Source organism: Trachemys scripta, chromosome 6 (genome assembly GCF_013100865.1).
Source record: "Trachemys scripta elegans isolate TJP31775 chromosome 6, CAS_Tse_1.0, whole genome shotgun sequence".
NCBI lineage: Eukaryota > Metazoa > Chordata > Testudines > Emydidae > Trachemys > Trachemys scripta.
Window position 1 is genome coordinate 122,543,061 of NC_048303.1, and position 22,952 is coordinate 122,566,012.

General features: G+C 45.8%; 2 protein-coding genes across 4 annotated transcripts in view; one reads left to right on the top strand and one right to left on the bottom strand.

The window, feature by feature from the left end:
- IDUA (alpha-L-iduronidase) overlaps positions 1-22,952 on the top strand; it is a 74,841-nt gene that overhangs the window by 6,188 nt on the left and 45,701 nt on the right. The window lies entirely within an intron of this gene.
- SLC26A1 (solute carrier family 26 member 1) lies at positions 181-21,724 on the bottom strand. 2 transcript variants are annotated; one of them, XM_034774757.1, is made up of 3 exons: positions 21,622-21,724; positions 8,017-8,664; positions 181-5,889 (listed from the first exon to the last, which is right to left on the bottom strand). In XM_034774757.1, the coding sequence occupies exons 2-3, from the start codon at positions 8,632-8,634 to the stop codon at positions 4,363-4,365; spliced, it is 2,145 nt and encodes a 714-aa protein (XP_034630648.1). In that variant the 5' UTR covers positions 8,635-8,664; positions 21,622-21,724; the 3' UTR covers positions 181-4,362. The 2 variants fall into 2 exon arrangements, with proteins under 2 accessions (XP_034630648.1, XP_034630649.1); XM_034774758.1 differs by lacking the exon at positions 21,622-21,724 and adding an exon at positions 17,936-18,127.

Here is a 22,952-nt window from a genome sequence, read left to right on the forward strand (position 1 = left end):
AATTAGCCTGCCTGCCTTAACTGGTTCTAGCAGGTTCCTGATTACTCTAGTGCAGCCCCTGTTCTGGTCACTCAGGGAACAGAAAACTACTCATCCAGTGACCAGTATATTTGCCCTCTACCAGACTCCTGTACCCCACTGGTCTGGGTCTATCACAGTTCCTATGTACACTTGGTAGGGTTGCTCTTCCCTAGAAGAAATGGAAATGCCTCTGTGATGTGAGAGAGCTGGGAGTGCATGAGAAACAGACATAGGGGAATTACTGTATTCAGCTGTGAACCCTTATGGCTAGACTGTGCCTTTAAATCCCAGTCATGACTAAGTGGTGATGTAGAGCTAAAAAGTTTCTCTTGGTGGGAAAAACTGTCAGTTGTGAGACATCACTAATCAGGGGCTGTTTGAAAACATCCCTTGTTTCCAGCCCACAGCTGTAACCATTTCCTGTCTTTCCCCACACTGTATGTAAGGGCAGCTTTTTTGCTTCCAGGCTGAACTAATGTAGTTTTTTTTCCCCCTTGAGGTTGGGAGCCCCTCCCTTGCTACCTGTAGTCCATGCCAAAGACACTATGTTTGACAAAAATTCTATACCAGCTACACAAGAAAAGAGAGAGTCTCATATTAAGTATCTTATTCTAGTATTTACCAAACCCCAAGTTGTTGAGAATAGTATAAAGCCACAGAGGAATTAAAAGCCCTTCACCAGCCACACACTGAGTCAGTATACCCTGCCCTGACCGTAAGTGAACAGAAATAAAGCAGTTTTTAATCATAGAAAGTCATTTACAGCCACAAACACAGTAACTTACATATAAGCCGGTTCCCAGAACTAACATTCAAAACGCAAATGGTTCCTGAAGACTTTTCTGGCTGTTAAAACAACTTTTATCAGAGAGAAAAACAACAACCTGTTCTCCCCGCATCTTCATGCAGCTCTCCTTCTTCTACTGGGACGCTGCTCTGATAAATACTAAACAACCTGAAGAGCCTACCTTGTAAAGAGCCACCAGACTGCACCCCTTCCCAGCATGCTTTGTTAAAAAAAGATTGACAGATCAGCTTCTCTTCCCTTCTCACTCTTTTGCGGGATTTGGGGGGCATGGGCTAGAACTCTAACTTTTTTTTTCAGGTAAGGATAAGTCTTAATTTTGTTCCCCAATTGCCTGCCTTCTTTCGGAAACCAGATTAGTCTCATAACATTAGGGGAAAGCTAAACTATATTTCTTCTCAAGGTTCTAGCTCTGGGGCTCAAACCAACAGAGCGAATGAGACTAGCTTGTTAAACAGCTTGCTCTTTTCTTCCCCAGGGATTGCTGTTAACTCCCAGTTGTAGCCTGCTGTATCAACAGCAAAGTGTACTGGCCCCAGTCGCTTTGTGCTAGGCCCTGTATAGACATATGACAAAGCTGGTCCCTGACCAGCAAAGCGTACATACTAAGTGGCTACAACAAACATTTCAGGAGAACACAAGGTAACAATGAGAAGATGGTAAGCTGTGGTCATGGTACACCAGCTCTTTAATGGATGATGTCGTTGCATGTTAAATTGACTTTACTGCAGAAAAACACGAATACTAAAAATGGTTGGTCAGTTCTGATCTCTTAACAGGGACATCAGTCAGGCCGGCTTTTCCAGAATTATTTTGTTACTGTTGACATCATGTGTTGTGATAATAGCACCGAGACATCATATGTGTTTTTGAATAAATGAGGCGAGCAGGGGAATTTCAGTACCTGACTACTAATCCTCATTAAAAATGTGTTTTTAAAGGAGCCCCCACAGGTTTTTCTTCCAGAGGGTGAGAGAACCTGACCACACCCAGTTACTTGCACTGGGTGGCTCCCGCACAGGCCCCAATTCCTTACTTCTTACCAGGGGTCCTACCCCTTGCAGGCCTTCTTAAGTCTCTCCCTGGGAGTTCACTGCACTCCCCCCAGGGTGGGGGTAGAGATCTCCTGGATGGGCGTTCCCCAAGTGTCTTCTGCTTGGGGAAGTTCCAGTAGTCTTCTGCTTAGGGCAGTCTTGCTCCTCCCCCCTCAGTTGACTGCCATTTTCTCCCTTTTATACATGATTGACAAGGCCAGAGAGGCTGGGCTCGTCCTGTCCCCAGAGCCTCTCTGGCACCTCCCTCCTCAGCGTGGGATCTATACACCCCATCCCAGTGTTGCCCTCACTTCAGATGGAGTCAATCACCAGAATATCTCTGTTTAGAAATGAGTTGCCCTTCCTTTATGAAAGGATTATTTGTTGTGGTGTTCCTAAATAGGGAAGGGGACATTAGAAAATCTGGAGACCTTTGCTTCGAATATCCTTGCCCTTGTTGATCTAGAGAGCGGAAATAAATTGCTTGGTACTGCTGTGTAGTGCTCTTAAACAAAATGTTGTGTATCGTGGCAGGGGGCTCGCTTTAAAAGTAGAATGAGACCAGTAGTCTCTTTAGAGACTACAGAGCAGTTATAGGACTGAGTATGTTTAAGGGCTTCTCTATTGGCTTCAATGGAGTTAGACTAAATGTAGCCCTGTAAGTAGTCCTCCAACCTGCATTTTCCCCACATTTCACTCATGGATGGAAGGAGCGTCTAACCCTAGGGAAAAGGATGGGAGAGGAAAGACAGTGAGAGCTACTGGGAAAGGGGAAGGTTCTGCCATTGAAATGGGGGTGGAGGGTCACACAAAATGGTCAAAATGAGAAAGGAAAAAAGCATCCAGGACCCGACGCTGAGATTCCTTATACTGCCCAGCGCCTGGCCTGTGGGATGGGACACGAGACGAGGGAGAAGCAGCTGCTGAATGAGCCGAAACTGTGCCTTGGCTACCTCGTCAGATGAGCATTGGAGAAGCCACGCTGCCAAAGCCAAGTGTCAGAACTTCTGGTAGCAATTCAGCGCCGTCTGTTAAACTGACTTTTGGTCTAGCCCTATTTTACGTATATTTTTGTACAGATACTGCACAAATAGTGTGATAGCGACCCAGGCATCTGATTTGCAGTGTGCTGTCTTTTAAATTGCCATTTGATATTACGGGGAATAAATAGTCATAGAAATTAATATAAAAATAACATATCCCGACTCTGCATAACAGCCTCGCCCTCTATTAGCTGTCGTTAGAAACCACAGAGTTACAAATTAACGTTATGGCCTGAAATGTATACAAATAGTGGGGGTACTCTGACAACATAATGAAATGAATGGTTTAAAAACGTTCTGCTTCAGCCATTAGGTCACATTCTGACCCCGGTTACACCAGCGTAAAACTTCAGTGGAGTTACTCCAGATTCAGACCCAGTTCAGAACCAGCCCGTTTCTCCCCTTCCCATCCATATCTCAGGCTTCCCTTCTTGCATTTTTCCCCTCCTCTGTCTCTTTCACTCCCATTTCTCCCCACTGCCCTGCACCCAGTCTGACAGTTACATTACAAAGATGATGTGCTTGGCCTGAATTCTAGGGTTTAAGCTTGAGATAGCTAAATTCCAGAAAGTCAGATTTGCCTCTCAGTTAAACTAGTGTGGCTATAAGATTTCTAATGAAAGCACTTCCCTTTTCTTAAATCGCTTTAAGTAATTTCACTAGCGACAGCAAATCTGAGTTTAATGGTCACACTTTTTCCTGCATCTTTAAGAGCAGAAATATCCCCTTAATAGGCTCTTTTTAATATGGATGATTCCATGGTAGCTTTGAGGGAGGTTTGGCTAAGGAATAATGAAACTGAGGGGGACACGTTTGTTATGGCTCATGGACATGTGGGAAGGAGGTGCTCCATCAGCCCAGCTGATGCTCCTAAGAAGTGTGTAGCAAACAGCGGGGTTGTCTAAAAGCCCGTTGAAACAAGAGCATGCCTGTAGTAGTGATATGATAAGGGAAAAGGCCTTACAGGCCAGAGTTTAAAAGATAGCACTGTGGTGTGGCCAAGGAACCAGACCACAAGTGGTTTCTTGGAGACTGCTCTCCTGTACGCATAAACCAGCACATTCAAGGGAGACAGCTAGCCTTTTCTGCTCAGGCACTAGACAGACTTGCAGATACACCAGACCGGTGGTGCATAAGTTTGATGCGTGTAAGTTACTACAGTACAAGGGAGAAGTAACTCACAAGCTGTTTTACAGTCCAATATCTGCATTTTGAAGTGGCAGTTCAGGTGGTAACTGGGTGCACTCCTCACTCTTCCCATCTGGTCCTTGACCACACCCCTGTTTGCCCCGTCTGCAGACGTGACGCGGCGGTCCAGCACTGCACACCTTCTCATGGGAGAATGTCCTGTAGGCAGATGGCTCCTGCGTAGCAAGTGAGGTGTCTGCCGACTTCTAAGTGACTGCACCCTGTTCCCCTTTGTGCTGCACAGCAGAGGGAAACACATGGGCCTTTGAAACTAAACAGCCGAGCCATCTGCCAAAGGCTTTCTGTCTCTGGCAAACTGCACAGCACCGTGAATGCTATAGAACAGCAATTCGTGCATCTTTTTGCAATCCTTCCCAAAGAAGTCCCCTCTTTTCAGAGAGTCAATCACTGAGGGGTTGCAGCAAGCCAGAAGAACAGTGATTTTTAGCTCGTTGTAATCTTTCCGTATTTCCTTTAATGTGATTATACCAGCTGTGTCCAGAAAAGTGACTGAGGAACAGTCTATGATGATGGTCTGGAAATCTACTTGTTTAGGGACCAGGCGTAAGGCTGTATCTGCCTGATCCGATCCCTTAACAATTGTGCCTCTATTTCCCTCTTTCAAATGCTCTTTTTGCTTCTTCTCATTCTTTTTCCTTTTAGCAGCTTCCAGAGTAGGATCTAACCCAGTCATTCTGTAGAGAGACTTCAGAAAAAAGTCTTTATTTGCATAGTAAAGTGGTGCCTCAAAACGAAATATTTTGGCATTTGGAACAGGACAGAGATTTTCATATTCCCAGTCGTCTTCATAGAAGGCAGTGTTCTGGATCTGACCCAGCAGGGCAGTATGGGGTCGCTGCGTACGAACAACGATGCACAGCATGGAAAAGAGGACCCCAATCAAAAGCCCCATTTCTGTGCTGATCAGGGCAGATGAGAACGCAGTAACGCACCAGACCAGAGTGTCCACCTTGTTCACGTGATATCGCTGGGGCACGTCTCGAAACTTCCGAAGGGCTCCTCGGAGACTGACTATTATGATGCAAGCCAAAACACATTTTTGCAAAGAATAAAACAGCGGCGCGAGGAAGAGCAGCACCAACAGCACTACCACTGCGCTGATAACACTAGAGACCTGCGTCTGGCAGCCCGTAGAAGACTTCACAAGCGTTTTTGCAAGAGCGGCACTGGTTGCGAAACAATGGAAAAAGGATGGGATAATGTTACAGAATCCTATGGCAAACATTTCCTGATTGGCTCTGACAGTGTAGGCATATTTCTTGGCGAACATTTCTGAGAGGGAGATTGTAAATGCAAAGCCAACTATGGCAAGGGGAACAGCATCTAGAGCCACGCGATGCATCATGTTAAAATTTGGCACCTGAGGGGGAATAAATCCAGTTGGAATTGCCCCCGAAACACTGGATGCGTAAACTTCATTCAGCTTCCCGTAATGTGAAACCAGCGTAGCCACAACAATAACCACCAGCTCTGTGGGCAGTGGGATTTTCAGCTTCTGCTTGTACCGATCTCCCAGTTCTTTCGCGGCAACTAGCACAGCAATGCAAACCACGCTCGTGATTACATCGCACTGGTTAGCCTGAGAAATGTTTCGAAAAATATTAATCCAGGTCGTTAAGAGGATCCCGTGCCCTTGGCTGCGTGGGATTTTTATTCCAATAAGGTACTTAACTTGGGCAGTTAAAATGGTTAAAGAAGCACCAGTTGCAAATCCATCCAGCACAGACTCTGAAAGATACATAGAGACAAAGCCTAGACGAAAGACTCCCATCAGAATCTGAAAGAAAAGCAAGAGGGTGAGAACTAAAGGGTGCTGCAAAAAATGGAGCAAGCATCAGTTGCAGACAAATCCTTGAAAGTTGTAATTCTTAAAAGAGCTGGTAACTTGTTAGTTCAGGCCTGCTTTTACAATTGAGGGATTTGGTTTGCTACACCACGAGCTCTAGAGATAAATGAGCAGGTTTTTGAAGTGGACTAACTGGAACGGGTACCCCAGCATCAATTCAAATTAACTCCACACTGAAGTGATCTGCCACCTGACTGCGTTGATGCCGGTGTAAGTCAGTGGAGAATTTAGGCCAGAGCGCTTTCATTGTACTCAGAGCTGATAACTCAGCTCTGCTAACGGGAGTAGAAAAGCGTGGGGCCCTCCTTGCCATCCCTTTGTCAGCAGAACTCCCAGTGAGGACAATGGAGATTACTGCTTCAGCGGTAAGGGAAAATATGGCTCCTTTTTTGTTTTTTAACTAACAAGCTCATTTCTTGAGTTCAGGCCTGTTGCAGACTGAAGTGGGATTGCTTTACAACCTGGGCACCGTGCCTTACATATTCAGCAGACAGTAGTGACTTTGGGTGCCTCAGGGCTTGGGTGGCCATTTTGAGATGCAGTAAAGAAGCCTGACATGCAGAAAGTGCTGAGTATCTTCCCTCGGCAAATCAAGGCCCTTGAAGGTGACCTGCACTGGGCACCTGAGAACTTTCTATCCATAGCCCATCAGCATAGCAGCTGAGAACCTCACAGTCTTCAGTGCATTTATCTTCAGCAGGCCACCGAGGTAATGGTGTTAACCTCATTTTGCAGATGGAGGACTGAGACACAGAGGGACTAAGGGTATGTCTTCACTGCCAGCCGGATCAGTGGGCAGCGATCGATTCAGTGGGGGGGCCGATTTATCGTATCTAGTCTAGACGCGATAAATCGACCCCTGAGCGCTCTCCCATCGACTCCTGTACTCCAGCGCCGCGAGAGGCGGAGGCGGAGTCGACGGGGGAGCGGGAGTGAAGACACCACGGTAAGTCGATCTAAGTACGTTGACTTCAGCTACGCTATATACGTAGCTGAAGTTGTGTAACTTAGATTGATCCCCCCCCCCAGTGTAGACCAAGCCTAAGTGACTCGACCAAGGCCACACACACACAGAGTCTGTGGCAGAGGAGGGATTTGAATCCAGGTCTTCCAAGTTCTAGGTTCGTGCCCTAACCCAGGGTTTCCCAAACCAGTAAGTTGCGGGACAGGTCTAGATGGGTTGCCTGTTACCACCCACCCCGCATCACTCCCCACCCCGTGCATGCCCATGGGGGGAGAAGTTTGCCCTGGATCCCCCATTTGAGAGGGTCCCCAAACCAACTGGCATTGTGATCTGGTGCATGGGGCTGCAGTCCCACTCAGGTTTGGCCTGGCTGCCCCTCTGTCATGATGAAGGGGCAGCTGGGCCAAACCTGAGTGGCACTGCAACCCAATGCACCAGGACGCAATGTCTGGAGCAGGGAGCCGGCTGGGTCCAGCGCCATGGGACAGAAGCCACTGCTGCAGGATGAGGCTCTCTCTCCAACTCCTGGCCAGCTGGGGCTGCTGGGAGGGGGCAAAGTTGGGGCAGCGATAGCCAGGGGATTGTGGGGTGCCGAGCAGGGGGCTGGGAAAGGGAGGGGGAGCAGCTCTCCTCACCTTGATGCAGGCGAAGACTGGGATTGTGTGGCCCCAGCCACATGAGGGACAGTGAAGCGAAGTTGTTAGAGGTGTTACCCTGTGTCTTTGTTACCTGAAAATTCCCCCATGACCAGATCTGAGTGCCAGGTCTCTTTGTGCCCACAGGGCAGCATAAAGGGCCCACAATGCAATGGAGAATTGCACCCAGTGTAAGTAGAACTTCCACAGCGGCCAATAGGAATGTTACCTATGTTGGGTCCTGAGGATTGTGTTCCAAGTAACTAGCTAATAAACCCTATTGGTCAAACACTTTTAAAATAAACTTTATAACGTGCTGCCAGGATTCTCGGTGGAAGGTAAATTTCAGTGACCATCTGACTGAGCTGACGTGTTAAAATTCCTTACAGTAGAAGTCAAAAGCCTGCAAAGGCACGCTAAGAGCTTCATATCCTCACCATAGGCGAGGCAGCAACTTACCTGATAAAATCCAGCCAGAAAAGTCAAGGCTGTAGCGACTCCAATAGCATAACAGTCTTTCCCACACTCAGTGCTCAACCCCCCCAGGGTAAGGTTGAAGGCGGTTACATTAGAATTGTTGCCGTTCCATTCGTAGCTGTTGCTGATGGCGTCATCATCATCGTTCAGGTCAAACCCTGCCAAGAGCAGCTCTCTGTCCACAACCTGCCCTACCATTAAACTTAACAGGCTGAAAATGCCAACAGACACGTGGCGAGAAGTGCCCATCAGGAAATAAATTATGTTGGCAAAGAATGACGTGTACAGGCTATAAATAGGCTTCAGACCGGCTAGCAGAGAATACGCTATGGCTTGGGGTACCAAAATGATCCCAATCACCACCCCGGACATAACGTCCCCCCATATGTATTCTCTGCAGTGGTACTTGGGAAGCCATCGTAACACAGGGAAGAAGTCCATGACTATGTTCTTCAGTCTCTTAGTGGTGCAGGAACAGCTCTTCCTCAGTTTGGTTTGGATGATCTGTCTCCCGCTTATCTGGATGTGAACCTTTCTTTCCATTGGAAATGACGGAGAGGAGCCAATATCCATCTTGATAGTTTCTGTTTGGCTTTCCATTTTCTGTGCGTTCACTTAATACATCAGTTCCTAAGATGTAAAGAAAATGCTGGTTAGGTTCCATCTCAGCATGTTGTTGATGATGGCAGGATTTGTGCATTACAGTCCAAGAGGCCCAAAAGTTGAGTATTTCGGCACAAATATTTCTAACTCTAAATATTGACGATGGAAGTTCATTGCTTACTATTCATTATGCTTTTAATAAAGTCTAATTCAATCAGCTACTATAAACATTACCATACGACTTATTGAGTGATCAACCACACAAGACTAGTTAAGAAAACTGAAAAACAAAGTTGTAAAGAACCAACAGCTTAAAAATTATCTGGCAAATATTTAACAATAAATTCACATGAATCAGCTTTGGTCCATGAAGCAAAAACAGAGCTGAATTAATAACCCTTTTTGATGATAAACAATTTGGTCTCCTCGTCTGAATAATGCCGCACAGTACGTGCCTCCCCATAGAAAAGCCACTTATTGAATGCTGTAATTCAATATAAACTTACAATTTGATATGCTGAATGCTCCCAATGCAGTGGGAGGGGCATTCAGTTTCTAAGAAAGCATTTGACCCTTGTTTTGGAAACAACACGCCTTGTGGTGATCCATAATGTCCAGATGTTCCCTGTCTACAGCAAGAGGGTTCAGTTAACAAAGCATTAAACTCAGCGTTAGAGCGAGTCAGTGTGCTCACCAGCATGCAGTGTCAGGGTGTGAGTTCTGAAGTCTTAAACTTTTTAAGTTTAGAACCTGTAGTCTCCCCAGCCTTGGCTATGCTGCAAAGTGCAGATATCCAGGGCCGGCTCCAGGCACCAGCATTCCAAGCAGGTGCTTGGGGCAGCAATCTGCAAGGGATGGCAGTCCATGTGTTTTGGCCGCTCCAAGCAGCGTGCTGAATTGCCGCTGCGGATGACGGGAGCAGTCCGTGTGCCGTTAGGGCGGCACGCGCGTTTCCGCGGCGGTGGCAATTCGGTGGCAGCTTCTATGTTCAGCTGCCCACGGGGCAATTCGGCGGCTTCTGTCTTCCAGCTGAAGTGGAAACGCGTGTGCCGCCCTAACAGCACACGGACTGCCCCCGCCATCCGCAGTGGCAATTCGGCGCGCTGCTTGGGGCGGCAAAAACAGAGCTGGCCCTGCAGATATCAAGACAGATGGAAAAGTCAAAAAAAGGATGAGGAGGGTGGAAAATACCAAGCAGTTTATGCCAAGTTCCATTCCAGTCTGAGCCAAGCTATGTTTGCAGCGTAATGGCAAATCCTGTCCTCTTCTGCATACATTGGCAAGGGGTAGTAAGGAAGAGAATCATATGAAAAGCAATATATCTATCTATGTGTGTGCAGCTGGTGCTCTTTACGTGTACGAGCTATGGGCCTCAAGAATAGGTGTTCATAAGTCGGCAGGTTCAGTAGTGTTGCTGCACACTGCAAAGGATTGTCTGAGTCTAGCTCTTCACCGGCATCACAAGACGCAGGCTAAGATCTCTGCAGTACTTTAGGGCTTGCTAACGTTCTAACGATAAAAAATAATAATCGCAATTAATCGCAAGATTAACAAAAATAGTCATTCTTAATCACAGTTTTAATTTCACTGTTAAACAGTCATAGAAAACCAATGGACATTTATTATAAATATTTTTGGATGTTTTTCTACATTTTCAAATATATTGATTTCAATTACAAACACAGAATACGAAGTGTACAGCGCTCTCTTTATATTATTATTTTTATTACAAATATTTGCACTGTAAAAAAGCTAAACAAAAGAAATAGCGTTTTTCAATTCACCTCTGTGACGGGGTGGGACTCACCACTCTGGTGCCTCCTGCTGGCTGTTGTGGGAATTAGCTCTGCTCGCCAGTACATCTTCTGGCGGTGCCTCGCCACCATCACTTCTGCTCTGGGACCCGTGTCACTCCCAGGACCACGGCGTCCTCTCAGTGACACAGCCCTCCGGCCATGCCGCACTGTGTGCTTCCCCCTTCTGAGGGAATTTTGCAGTCCGACAGTCCAGCCACTTCCTGAGTGGCGAGTGGGGCTGCGGGGAGGAGAACCCGGGCCCGCCCACTACTCTGGCTCCCGGCCCAGCGACCCTGTAGATGGCGCTGCTTGCAGAGCCCCCTCCGACTCCTCTGTAGATCTTCCTGGGCCATTTCCCTGCAGCCCCAGCACCCTCTTTGCTTGTGGCTCAGAGCCTCAGCCTACAGATCCCTGCAGCCAGCCAGGAGCTGCCTTTAGCTCCCTGGGTCTCTGCTTGCAGCACTGCTCTGTCCAGGGTACTTGCTGCCTTCAGCCTGCAAGGCAGCCTGTCCTCCCTCCTCAAGCTCCAGGGGGTGACTGAAACTGCTCTATTCCACAGCCCATCTTATATGGGCCAGCCCAGCACTGACTGGTTGCTCCTTGTAGCCCCTCTTTAATTGGCTGCTTCCCTAGGGCTCTATAAACCCCTTATGGACCAGTGTGGGGCAGATGCCCCCATCACAACCTCATACAAGTACTGTAGTGCAATCTCTTTATCCTGAAAGTGCAACTTAAAAAGGTAGAATTATTTTTTTAACATAACTGCACTAAAACTTCAGAGCCTACAGGTCAAAGCATGAAGGGGCATACAAATGTTTAGCCTATCTGGCACATAAATACCTTGCAACACTGGCTACAACAGTGCCATGCGAATGCCCGTTCTCACTTTCAGGCGACATTGTAAATAAGAAGCCGGTAGCATTATCTCCTGCAAATGTAAACAAACTTGGCTGAACAAGAAGTAGGACTATTTGGTTTATCTTTTTTACAGTGCAAATATTTTGTATTCTGTGTTGTAACTGAAATCAATATATTTGAAAATGTAGAAAAACATTCAAAAATATTTATAATACATTTAAATTGGTATTCTATTATTTTTCACAGTGCGACTAAAACTGCAATTAATCACAACAATTTTTTAATCTAGTTAAGTTGTTTTGCATCAATCACTTGCGTTAACTGCGATTAATTGATAGCTAGTTCTAACATGTGCATTACCTCTTCAAGGCCATGTCTTGATGGGCCAAACAGGGTATGTTATTCAATTGTCAACTCAGTTCAGTCAGCAAAGCACAATTGAAAAAAAATCTTCACAACACTTGTTAAAGATGGAAACTAACGTGTTTGAAGGCATGATGTCTGGCACTGTTGCAGCCTAGGGAGAGCGTAAATTGGTTGTATTGAATAATCGTTAACTTCTACTAATATAACTCTGTAGATCGGGGTGGGCAAACTTTTTGGCCTGAGGGCCACATCGGGGTTGCAAAACTGTATGGAGGGCCGGGTAGGGAAGGCTGTGCCTCCCCAAACAGCCTGGCCCCAGCCCCCTATCCACCCCCTCTCATTCCCCCCCCCCCGACTGCCCCCATCAGAACCCCCGACCCATCCAACCCCCCTCGCTCCTTGTCTCCTGACCTCCCCCTCCTGAATCCCCCGCCCCTAACTGCCCCCCGGGACCCAACCTCCTATCCAACACCCCACCCCCCCGCTCCCTGTCCCCTGACTGCCCCAACCCCTATCCACACCCCTGCCCCAACAGGCCCCCTGGGACTCCCACACCTATCCAACCGCGCCCCCGCTCCCTGTCCCCGACAGCTCCGCCCCATCCAACTGCCCCCTGTTCCCTGTCCCCTAACTGCCCCCCAGGACCTCCTGCCCCTTATCCAACTCCCCGCTCCCCACCCCCTTACCATGCCGCTCAGAGCACCAGGACTGGCAGCCGTGCCGCCTGGCTGGAGCCAACCGGCAGGAGCTCACAGCCCCGTCGCCCAGAGCGCTGGCGGCACGGCGAGCTGAGGTTGCGGGGGAGGGGGGACAGCAGGGGAGGGGCTGGGGGCTAGCCTCCCTGGCTGGGAGCTCAAGGGCCGGGCAGGACGGTTCCACGGGTCCGGATTTGGCCCGTGGGCCGTAGTTTGCCCACCTCTGCTGTAGATGCTTCTGAGTAATCTTTATTGTGCAAGATGATGTAATTTAGCAAACCGATGTTTATTTTCGCTTATAGTACTACCAGTCCTAAATCTGGGCTGCAACCTCCTGTGTACACTAAGCAAAATGTCTCTGGTCAGAAATTCCTTGGAGTAAACCAGTACAAAGATACATTTGAATGGAAGAATGAGAACAAAATAATACCAATTTCATATTTAAGATCATATGATCAAAGTTTACCAATAAGGAAAGAATGAAACAAACAAAGTAGTTGGCTACTAGCAAAGTTCAGTTTTTAAACACGGAGGAAAAGGAATACTTTCGTATGCCTTCTTACCTGAACGAGTGCTGAAAATGCAAGGATTGTACCCAAAGAATGCAAGTCCCATTAGAATTCCACTGACTTCTCACAGCCCAGTGAGCGCAGGCAGCCAGGCAACAAAGAGCACCGTGGCTTTAATCACAAACGAGCGGGCAGTTCCGTTATCAAACTGACACTTTTGATAAGATTACTTAGAAAGACTGAACTGGGATCCGTAAAGTAGACTGAAATGTCAGTGCACTGTTATTGCTAGTCTTTATCTAAGCTAACAATCCAGCTGTTTGCTTTAAAATGTTACATTTCCCCCCCAAAATAAAATGGGTGATGATCACCTAAGTGCAGTATGTACAATTATCAGACTGAAAGATAATTACAGTGTTGGCTGTTGGAAGTTAATTTATCTGAGAATCTATTAAGCTGTCTTGAGTATAGATAGTGACTTAGTATTGTTGTTGGAAAACTGGAGGTGTCGCTATTTGCAAAAAGCAGCAATAACTGAATAAACAATAAACAGTGCTGGTTTAACATAGTATCACTAACAATCAGTGGCTTTGTATTTAAATTGGAGGAATGAGGCCATGGTCTTGTATAAAATTGAGGCATGTGGTGATTAGATCACTTTGTTCAATTTACTTCATTATTGACTATTAGTTACTGTTTATAAAATCTCCCATAATTTCTGCTAGACTTGATACACCTTGAAGAGTCGTGTAAAGTAAATATGCTGGTTGTAATTCACTTGCTGTGATGTTTGGAGCTAGTGGTTACAGTCGGTACTAGGCATCACTTACGTGCTGTATAATCAAAATATTTCTGATCACTTTAAGGATTGAATGATTGTTTTTAGGATGTAACAAACCCAGTCCAAATAACAGATGTGCTAAATCCCCAGCAAAATATCACTCTGATCATGTACCCTATAATAAAAGGAGTCCCATCTTTGCTATCTGCTCTAAAAGTTGCGTCTGAAACAAAGTACTGCTCTGCTGATATCGTGTATTATGGCTCAATCCTGCTCCCATTTAAGTCACTGGATATTTTTTCACAGGTTTCCCTGGAAGTAAGATCTGCCTTTTAGTCAAGGGAAGGCTTCAGGTCTCTTACTTAAAGAGCCATTTTGTAGAGAGGGCACACAGCTGAAGCAGCCATTGTTAAAGGGAACATGTAACTCTAATGCCCTTATAAGTTTCTACTTACATGCTTAGCGTCCAAATGCTGACCTCAGTTCACTGGTGTAGATGCACAGTTGACTGCATTAGAGTCACTCCCGACTTAAACCAATACAGAAAAGCTCAGAATATGGTATACTGTATTTCTTGGGGGTTGAAGATTCTAACCAAGATATTTGGACCCGGCTGCTGCATTCATCCCAAGTATTTAAAAATGTCAAGCCCAAAATTACAATTACCTAAAAAACCAACATTTATACAAATATTATTAAATTATTAAATATATCTATTAGCATTAATAGATGTATCATCTATTATACATATAATTAACAATGATAAATAACTTGGGTTCTAATTTTTAAAACTTTTCTCCATAGTCAGGAGGGCAAGAAACGTAATTTTTAAAATAAAAGTTGAGATTCTCGTGATTCCAGAAGCAGTTATTTTAGGGAAGGCTCCAAATACCGTGAGAGTTGGCGACACGGCTGCTCTTTTACCCTTACATTGCTCATTTCTCCTTTGAATTGCAGTGACTACGCTAGTTTATGTTGTGGGATAAGGAAATGGCTAGGAACTAAGGTAGCAAGACAAGACCATTCAGGCCAACAAGCCGGCGCACCTTTTAAGTGGCCTCAATCAGACCTTCCTTCCTGTCTCTTTACCAAGCCACTGAATTGACAAAAACACGTTGGAAAAGGGGAGACATTCACAAGGCCACGTTCAGCTGGGTTTCCACTGATTGAAATCCTGACAGACAATCCCTGTGATGGGAATGGGGCGGGGGGAGGGGAAGGGGGCTGTGGCTGTGCAAAGCAACCACAATCTCCTCTTTGTCCATGTGATGGTTGTGCTGATAGACAGACAATTTATACCTCTCTGCACCAGCCTCTGAATTCGGTCTACAGAATCCTTATTACGATTTGGTGATTGTAGGAACAGGGTAGAATCCTTTTACTGTAAATACGTTGAGCCCTCTAGTGGTGCCCACTCTGTTCTGTTTTAGGAGCTACCAGAAAGCAGCCAGAGCGGCAGTGTGTAGCTAGACCTGGCATGTGTGAGTATATTTAGTACATGCTGTGACTTGGGACCCAAACTATGACCATGTGGTTTCTTCATATTTTTGTTCGGTAAAGAGCAAGAGACACAACAGCGATCCTGGCTCCAGTTCAGCAAAGCAGGTAAGCAGGTCCTTAATTTTAAGCACACGTTTAAGTGCTTTGCTGAATCGTGGCCGTTAGTTGTTCTATCACATGAACTATCTTCCAGCTTTGCTGTTGCTATCTTAATGTAGCAGCGCTCCTCTGTTCTCCATGGGGTTTTGGAAGCATCTGTCAGAAATAACATAAGAACGGCCATACTGGGTCAGACCAAAGGTCCATCCAGCCCAGTATCCTGTCTGCCGACAGTGGCCAATGCCAGGTGCCCCAGAGGGAGTGAACCCAACAGGTAATGATCAAGTGATCTCTCTCCTGCCATCCATCTCCACCCTCTGACAAATAGAGGCTAGGAACACCATTCCTTAAATCTCTTAAATTAGTACCTTGCAAACAGTATTGTGTGGTCAGCTCCAGCCCTCAGGATCTAAATGCACTTGGTACCAGAGTTGAGTAAAATTTTTGTGACAAACCCATTTGTCAGAACATTGACTGAGCAAAGTTTTGAATGAGTGCAGACAGAGTTTTGAATGAACCTATGCTGCCTTGGTTTTTTTGGTTGGAAACCATATGTTCGCTTGTTTTTTATTCCTATTCAAGCAAAACATGGTAGCTTCAATGAATTTCACTTTGAGCTTCAGGATAATTTGAATTTTAAGTCAACGTGAAACTCATAGGTCATAAGCCTACATGGACCAAGGTTGGTAAAATCCCCTACAAACTAAAACCACACATTATTAGTCCAGAGTCATTTTCAGAGTAAAGCGAGATTGCCGTGATCTATGTTTCATTCTAATTAAAATGTTTACAAGTAAAACACTTTTTCTCTTTACTAATGCGGACTCTAAAATCTTAGCCTGGGATGTGGAAGTCAAGTTGGATCTTTCTGGCACGCACGTCATCACCAGTAGCCATGACTCAGCTGATGTCTTATTAAAAGTGTAGTTAGTCTAGTTAAAGCGTACACTTCAGGGTGCAGATTCTGCATTGGTAATTCCTTAACAGCTACAGAGATGATGGGCGAGCCAGAAAAGAATCCAGATAACTCTCTCGTTAGCTGTTATGATTATTTTCTCATGCCCATTACCATAGTATTCATAGATTTTTAAGGCCAGAAGGAAGCTCTGTGATCACCTAGTCTGATCTGTATAACACAGGCCAGAGACAGGACTTGCCTGAATTAATTCCTGTTTGATTAGAGCATATATTTTAGAGAAACATCCAGTCTTGATTTAAACATTTCCAGTGATGGAGAATTCTCACTGTGGAGAATTTGCACCTTATTTCCAGTCTGAATTTCTGTTTCTATCTGAGGTCCCTTGGAAGTGCTGTGAGTAGTCAGGATGGTTCTGCAGTACTAAAAAGAGGCAGACAGTTATTACAGAAAGCTCCCAGGAATCACCTGTCAAAAGTTTGCCATGCAATTGAAGGCAAGGTTGGGATGCCTTCTGTGCTTTGGATATCCAGTCCTCTCAGGATACTGCTTAAACTAACCTGGCCAAAGAGGTCTCCACTGTGCTCATAAAAACGTTCCTAAGAGCAAAAGACCAGGTTGTCCCAAATATTAGGTATTTGAAAAAAAATCCCAGAGGTTGACACCCTTACAGGGTCTTCATACCCAGTCTCACAAACTAAACAATGTACTGTGGATAGTTTCCTACTATGTGCTCGTATTAGGAGTTTGTTTGCATAATTGTGCTGCCTCCTTAAATAGTTGTGGAGAAAACAAAGTAGATTTTCCAGTCCCCCTCTTCTCATTGAAAACAGGCACTCCAAAAATGACTATGAGGAATATTTTTAAGGAGATCTTATAAATAGTGTCAGCACATCACTGAATCAAACACCCAGCTTTAATGTGACACATTTGAGAGTCAGGTGAGTCTATTGCAGTGATACCCAGACCTCAGTGGTCCAGGAGCCAAATCAGTGATCAACATTACCCAAAAGAGCCACAGTAGTATGAATTCATTGTTTCATTTACTACAGTACTATTAATGTTTAAACACTATGATGGGAAATATTTAATTTATATATATAAATAGGTTAATAACTTAGTGCAAATTTATAACTTCATTGGTTAATAGCATAGTAAAAGCATCCTGATTGGTTATTAGCTTAGAGTGGTTAATAATTAAATCACACAGTGTTTTAAATCATGTATTGCCAAGAGCCACAGGAGACACATGAAAAAGCCACTTGTGGCTCATAAGCCGAGTGTGAATATCACAGGTCTATTCATAGAATCATAGAATATCAGAGTTGGAAGGGACCTCAGGAGGTATCTAGTCCAACCCCCTGCTCAAAGCAGGACCAATTCCCAACTAAATCATCCCAGCCAGGACTTTGTCAAGCCTGGCCTTAAAAACCCCTAAGGAAGGAGATTCCACCACCTCCCTAGGTAACCTGTTGCTACAGGCTACTTTTAAACAATATCTACCAGCCAACGTCTTAATTCAAGGACTGGGTTTTGCGGTGCAGATGGCTTGTCTATAGATCCCAGCGCATTGACAATATTTTACCACGACTGTTTCCAGCCCTGCTTTATTGACGAGTATAAGGAACATTTATGTAGCATATAAAGTTACCCAGATGAATGACCTGTTTTTTCAAAAATAACAAAACCCCCTGCTTGCATAGCAGTTGATGGGAGCAGAACTGCTGCCTTGAAAACCACGCCATGAAACATTTCATTCAGAAAAAATTAACTCTTACCTGAATTGTATCATGAGGAGCATTTTCAGCGCACTGCTTCAAACTTGTCCCTTCAGTAAAGTCTTCAGCAAAGCTTTACTCTATGTGCCTAGTGATTAAATGTCATAACTATGCATTCGTGAATCATAAATCTCTCGTCATTCAGGCTATAAAGAGTCCTGTATGCCTTAGTGAAAGTTTAGGAATAAGTGCTGTGCACTCAAAGCAGCGGCGTTTAAATAATGGCTAAGATTATTGATTAACTGCTGATGATCTGAGAATTACGCTGAGCATCGGTCAGAATATCAATGGACTTTGCTCCCTCTTCCTAGTTCAGATTTTTTCTGCTTGGCTGAAGGATGGCTTTTGATTTTGTATATTGGATGAATGGCAATGAAGTGCGAGGCTAGTCCAAGAGCAGATACATCTTGTTAGCATTTGGAAGGGGAGTAGGGATGACTTGCTGATTAAGGTGCAGGATGGGATTCAAGGAGGTCTGGGTTCCATTAGTGGCTTTGCCGTAGACTGCCTGTGTGTGATGTACATTGCTTCAATCGCCTCATTTATAACATGAGGATAGTAAGACTTAGATTGCAGGCTCTTTAGGGCGGGGGCTGCCTCTTTGTTCTGTGTGTGCAGAGCCTAGCACAGTGGAGTTCTGGTCCATGACTGGGCTCCTCGGTGCTAACACAGATCAAATAATAAGACTAATTTACTAATGGGAAGTACCAGAGGGGTAGCTGTGTTAGTCTGGATCTGTAAAAAGCAGCAAAGAGTCCTGTGGCACCTTAAAGACTAACAGATGTATTGGAGCATAAACTTTCGTGGGTGAATACCCACTTCGTCAGACGTCTGACGTCAGGACTCTCTGTTGCTTTTTACTAATGGGAGTGTGTGAAGGAGTTTGCTTACCGCTGGTGCCACCTGCTGGTCAGATGGGGGCATGAAAGGTCCTCTCCTTTCTGGGCACCCCCTGATGGCAGCTGCTCCAGCCCTACAGTGGTCTGTCTCTGTCATGACTCGGCCCTCTAGCCAGGTCACTCGATTTGTCTGCCCCTTTTGGGGTACATGAAGAATCCAGCAAAGGGGTAGCCTTCTGGATTAGACGAGGGGCTGTGGGTTTCCCCTTGGGTTGGGGCCTCATGGTGTGGACCTTTCTGTCTTCTAGGCCTTCCCTCAACCGGATTCCCCACACCAGTGTAGTGTGCTGTCTTCAGCATTCCCCGGGGGTTGGCAGGGGAACCCGGACCCACCCTCTGCACAGAATTCCAATCCAGGGCCTGGGGGTAAGCAGCTATGTCCTGCACCCCTAAGTGCTATAATGCTGCCTCCCTGGATCACTTCCTATCTGTCCCCTCGCTTCCCAGCGGATGAAGTCAGTAAATAACTGCACCCAGAGATAAAGGTTTGTCGCAAGTCTCTCCTTGGTTGGCTTGACCAAGCCGCTATTGCCGGGGCTCAGGAGTGCAGAGTGTAGGTGCCTTCACCTCCACTGTCTGCCAGTTCTTCTGCTCCCTTTTTAAGCTCCTTCTCCTGCCCCTGCCTGTTTGTGCAGGTGTGTGGGACCTAGAACAGCTCTTTCACCCATTCCTTCACAGTGTGGGATTTGTACACCCCATCACAGCGAGGCGGTATTTGGTTTTTAATGTTTATGCCTTGCAAGAAGGATCTCAGCTGGTAGGTACAGAGCAGTAAGACTAAAAAGCCATCTCATTGCCTAGTCAAAGGTGGTGCCTCCCTTCCTAGGCCTGCAGAATCACTGGGGGATGGAAGTAACATTAGTGAGCACTAAATGCAGCCAAGTTTGGCTCTCCTCAGACAGCCCAGATCAAGAAGGGTTTGGGTTTTTTACGTGAATGAGGGTGCGGAGCGGAGATACATGGATTCTGTCGGTAAAACCATTCAGCTATTACCAGGCACTTGATCATTACCCCTTGTGACATTTCTCATTCTCATTTTCAGTCCAAAAGTTAATGGACTTGTCGACGTTGGAATAATACCATTTCTCCTGCTCTTTTCCTCTAGAACAGGCTTATTAAGGCCAAGCTAGAGTTCTCCAACCCCTTGGACTAGCTCACAGTGTGGACTACATGTTAATAACATTGACTAGGTCATCTTCTCGCCCACTTGCCATCCCAGTATTCCTGAGGTAACGACAGCCATTGATTATCTGAATAATAGAAAAGTATTGATACATTAGCTGCTCTTTAATGCTTTTTTGCCAGTTGGAAACTGTAAGCAGGTGGGTTCTCTCACTAGCCCATGCACCAAAGAAGCATGCTCTCCAGCCACAGGATTTCAGTCCTTTTCTTTAGGCCTTTTGGTTTTATTTCTTCAAAATAAAACTGTTCAACACAAGACCTCTGCTCTAGGGTCTTATCTGCTTCCACAGGATGACACTCTGCAGGCATCTGCCTGGCAGTCTCATATGAACTTCTTTCCCTTGCCTCAGGGCTTCCTCCAGGGGCCTGTCTGCTTTCTGCAGCTCTCCACACAACTGAGCTACTTGCTGGCTGTTATGAGGACCAGGTGATCTTCATGTTATCACTTGGGCCCTAGCCTCACAGCATCAGTGGAGGCAGCTGATTAGACACTGTTGGGGTTAGGCCCACATCCCCTTAAAAAGAGCCCGCCACCATGTGACAGAAACACAGAGGAGAGCCAGCACTGCAGACAGACAGCTCTCTGCAAGCCACCCCCAACCACTCCATGGACTAACAGCTGGAGAACTGCGGAGGGAGGCCAGATTTTTCAAGCGTCCAGCACCCAGAAGCTCCAGTTGTGACACTAAGGCTGGATTCTCAAAAGTGCTTTGGACACAATGTGCTGAGCCCCATTTTGAAAATCTGGCCGCATAAATGTCTAAGTGGAAGCAGATGTCTCTTGACTATCTGGCCAATAATACTGTAGGATCTAGTTTTTCAGCAAGGTGACACAAATTAGAAAAAAGCAGTGGGATGTTCAGCCTGGGATATGTGCAATGCAGCCAGCTCTAGCAGCCATCTGAGGCCTTTGTGGCTATACATGCTCTGCTGTTAGAAATCAAACTATCTATGGCTGAGAACCCAGCTAGGCCCTCCTTGAAGTTCTGGCTATCTTAGGAAGCTATATCATATGTTATGCCCATCTGATCTGTTCTCCTTGCTGGGCACGGTGTTTGTAGAGGAAAGGCCTTAACTGCTCAGAGACTAGGCACCACTCCTTGAAATCTGGACAAATCCAAAAGAGTTAATGGCTGTCCTGCTGACTTGGTACAACACTGAGCAAGTCAATTGGCCTTTCTCTGTCAGTTTCCCCATCTATAAAATGGGAATGCCACCTATATCACAGGGGTGTTTGGAGGCTTGTTTGTAAAGTCCTTTAAGATCCTTGGATGTACTACCGAAGTTCAGAATATTAACTATTAAAATGTTAGTTTAACACAGACTTGACAGTGGGAGAAAAACTCTTCATCTGGTTTGCATAAGTGGCAAGGAGGGGTTTAGAACTCAGAAAATTATTCTAGCTAAATGGATTCAAACATGCGTACAGGGAGCCTACATAGCAAATGGCCACCACTGTCCAACAGTGGTCTGGTCTGGGTTATTTAGTAAGATCCTCTGCCACCAGGTGAGTAGTGGAGAGGTGGAAAGGTACACTGGATGAGTGCTACAGAACTGAGCCTGTGCTGGGTCTCCAGTGTGCACAAGGCATGATCATATAAATACCTTTGCTTCAGTTGATGGCATGCCTTTGGGCACGGTCCTTCGGGCACTTCTGCCATGTAGAAGCCATCCTCAGTACCGGGTCAGCTATCTCACATCCAGTTAGTGTGGACTAACCTGAAACAGAACATTTTAATCCGCAAGTGGAACATCTTTGAACTGTTTCTAGTAAAACTGCATGGCTCTCTCAAACGTTCATTGCAAATATTGATTTCAGTCTTAAACTGCATATGACCGTATGCTTACATCATTGCTTGACTTTTATAGTACTGATTTATTGCTGTGCTAATGCCCGTATGTTCTGAACTATCACTTAGTTTTACTCTGATAAGGGCACTGGTGCAGCTCGGGAGTGGGAGTACTTTACCTGATGGATTTATGTTCTTCACTGTATTCAGATTTCTATTTATAGTAGATAATAAACTTCTCACCATAATGGCAGCCTAAGTTCTTCCCAGCTTTCACTGACAATACGCATTTAACTCAGCAGTACGTTTTCAAGTCCATCGAGACAGGCCTATTTGACCAATAACTGCTAACCAAATGTACTTATCTGAGGACTGTTTTATTGTGGTATAAATCACGGCTTCTCAACCCTTTTCTTTGAGGCACCTCCAACATGCTATAAACGCTCCAGGGCCCTGCGAGGCTGGGGCTCGGGGCTTCAGCCACGGAGTGGGGAGCTTGGGGCTCTGGACTTCAGCCACCAGGCTGGGGGGGCGGGGGCAGCCTTGGGGCTTCAGCCACCATGCTCAGGTCTTCTGCCTTGCAGAGTGCCGGGGCTCAGGGCTCCTGGCTTTAGTCCCGCATGGTGGGGGCCTTGTGGCTTCTGCCCTGCAGGGGCACCAGGGCTTGTGGCTCTGGGTTTCAGCCCCGTGACTCCAGGCTTCAGGCTTCAGCCTCCTGAGGGCACCGCAGCACGTGACATGTGTGTGATGGAGCCTCTTTCTTGGAAACAGCTTGACTGTTTTTGCTGCAATATGCCAAAATTCAGCCTGAGGCAAAGGGCAAGCAGGGAAAAGTTCATCCCAAATGGTTAAAGTTTGGAAAAGTAAGCCATTGAAAACAGTCTGATGATGGAAAGTATTAGATAACCTTGATCATAGACATTCTTGCCTGCTATAGTTCAGTATGATCTTGGTATAAATAATGGCTAAACATTAACTGCTGGCAACCCCAAAATTATGTTGAGCTAAGTCAGAATATTGTTGAATTTAAAATCACTTTCCCAATTTGAATGTAGCTGTCGCTGCTTTGGGCGAGGATGGCTTTGGATTTTGAAAGGTAGATGAACGTGATCAAAATTCTTATGTAGTCACTCATGTGCCGTCTGA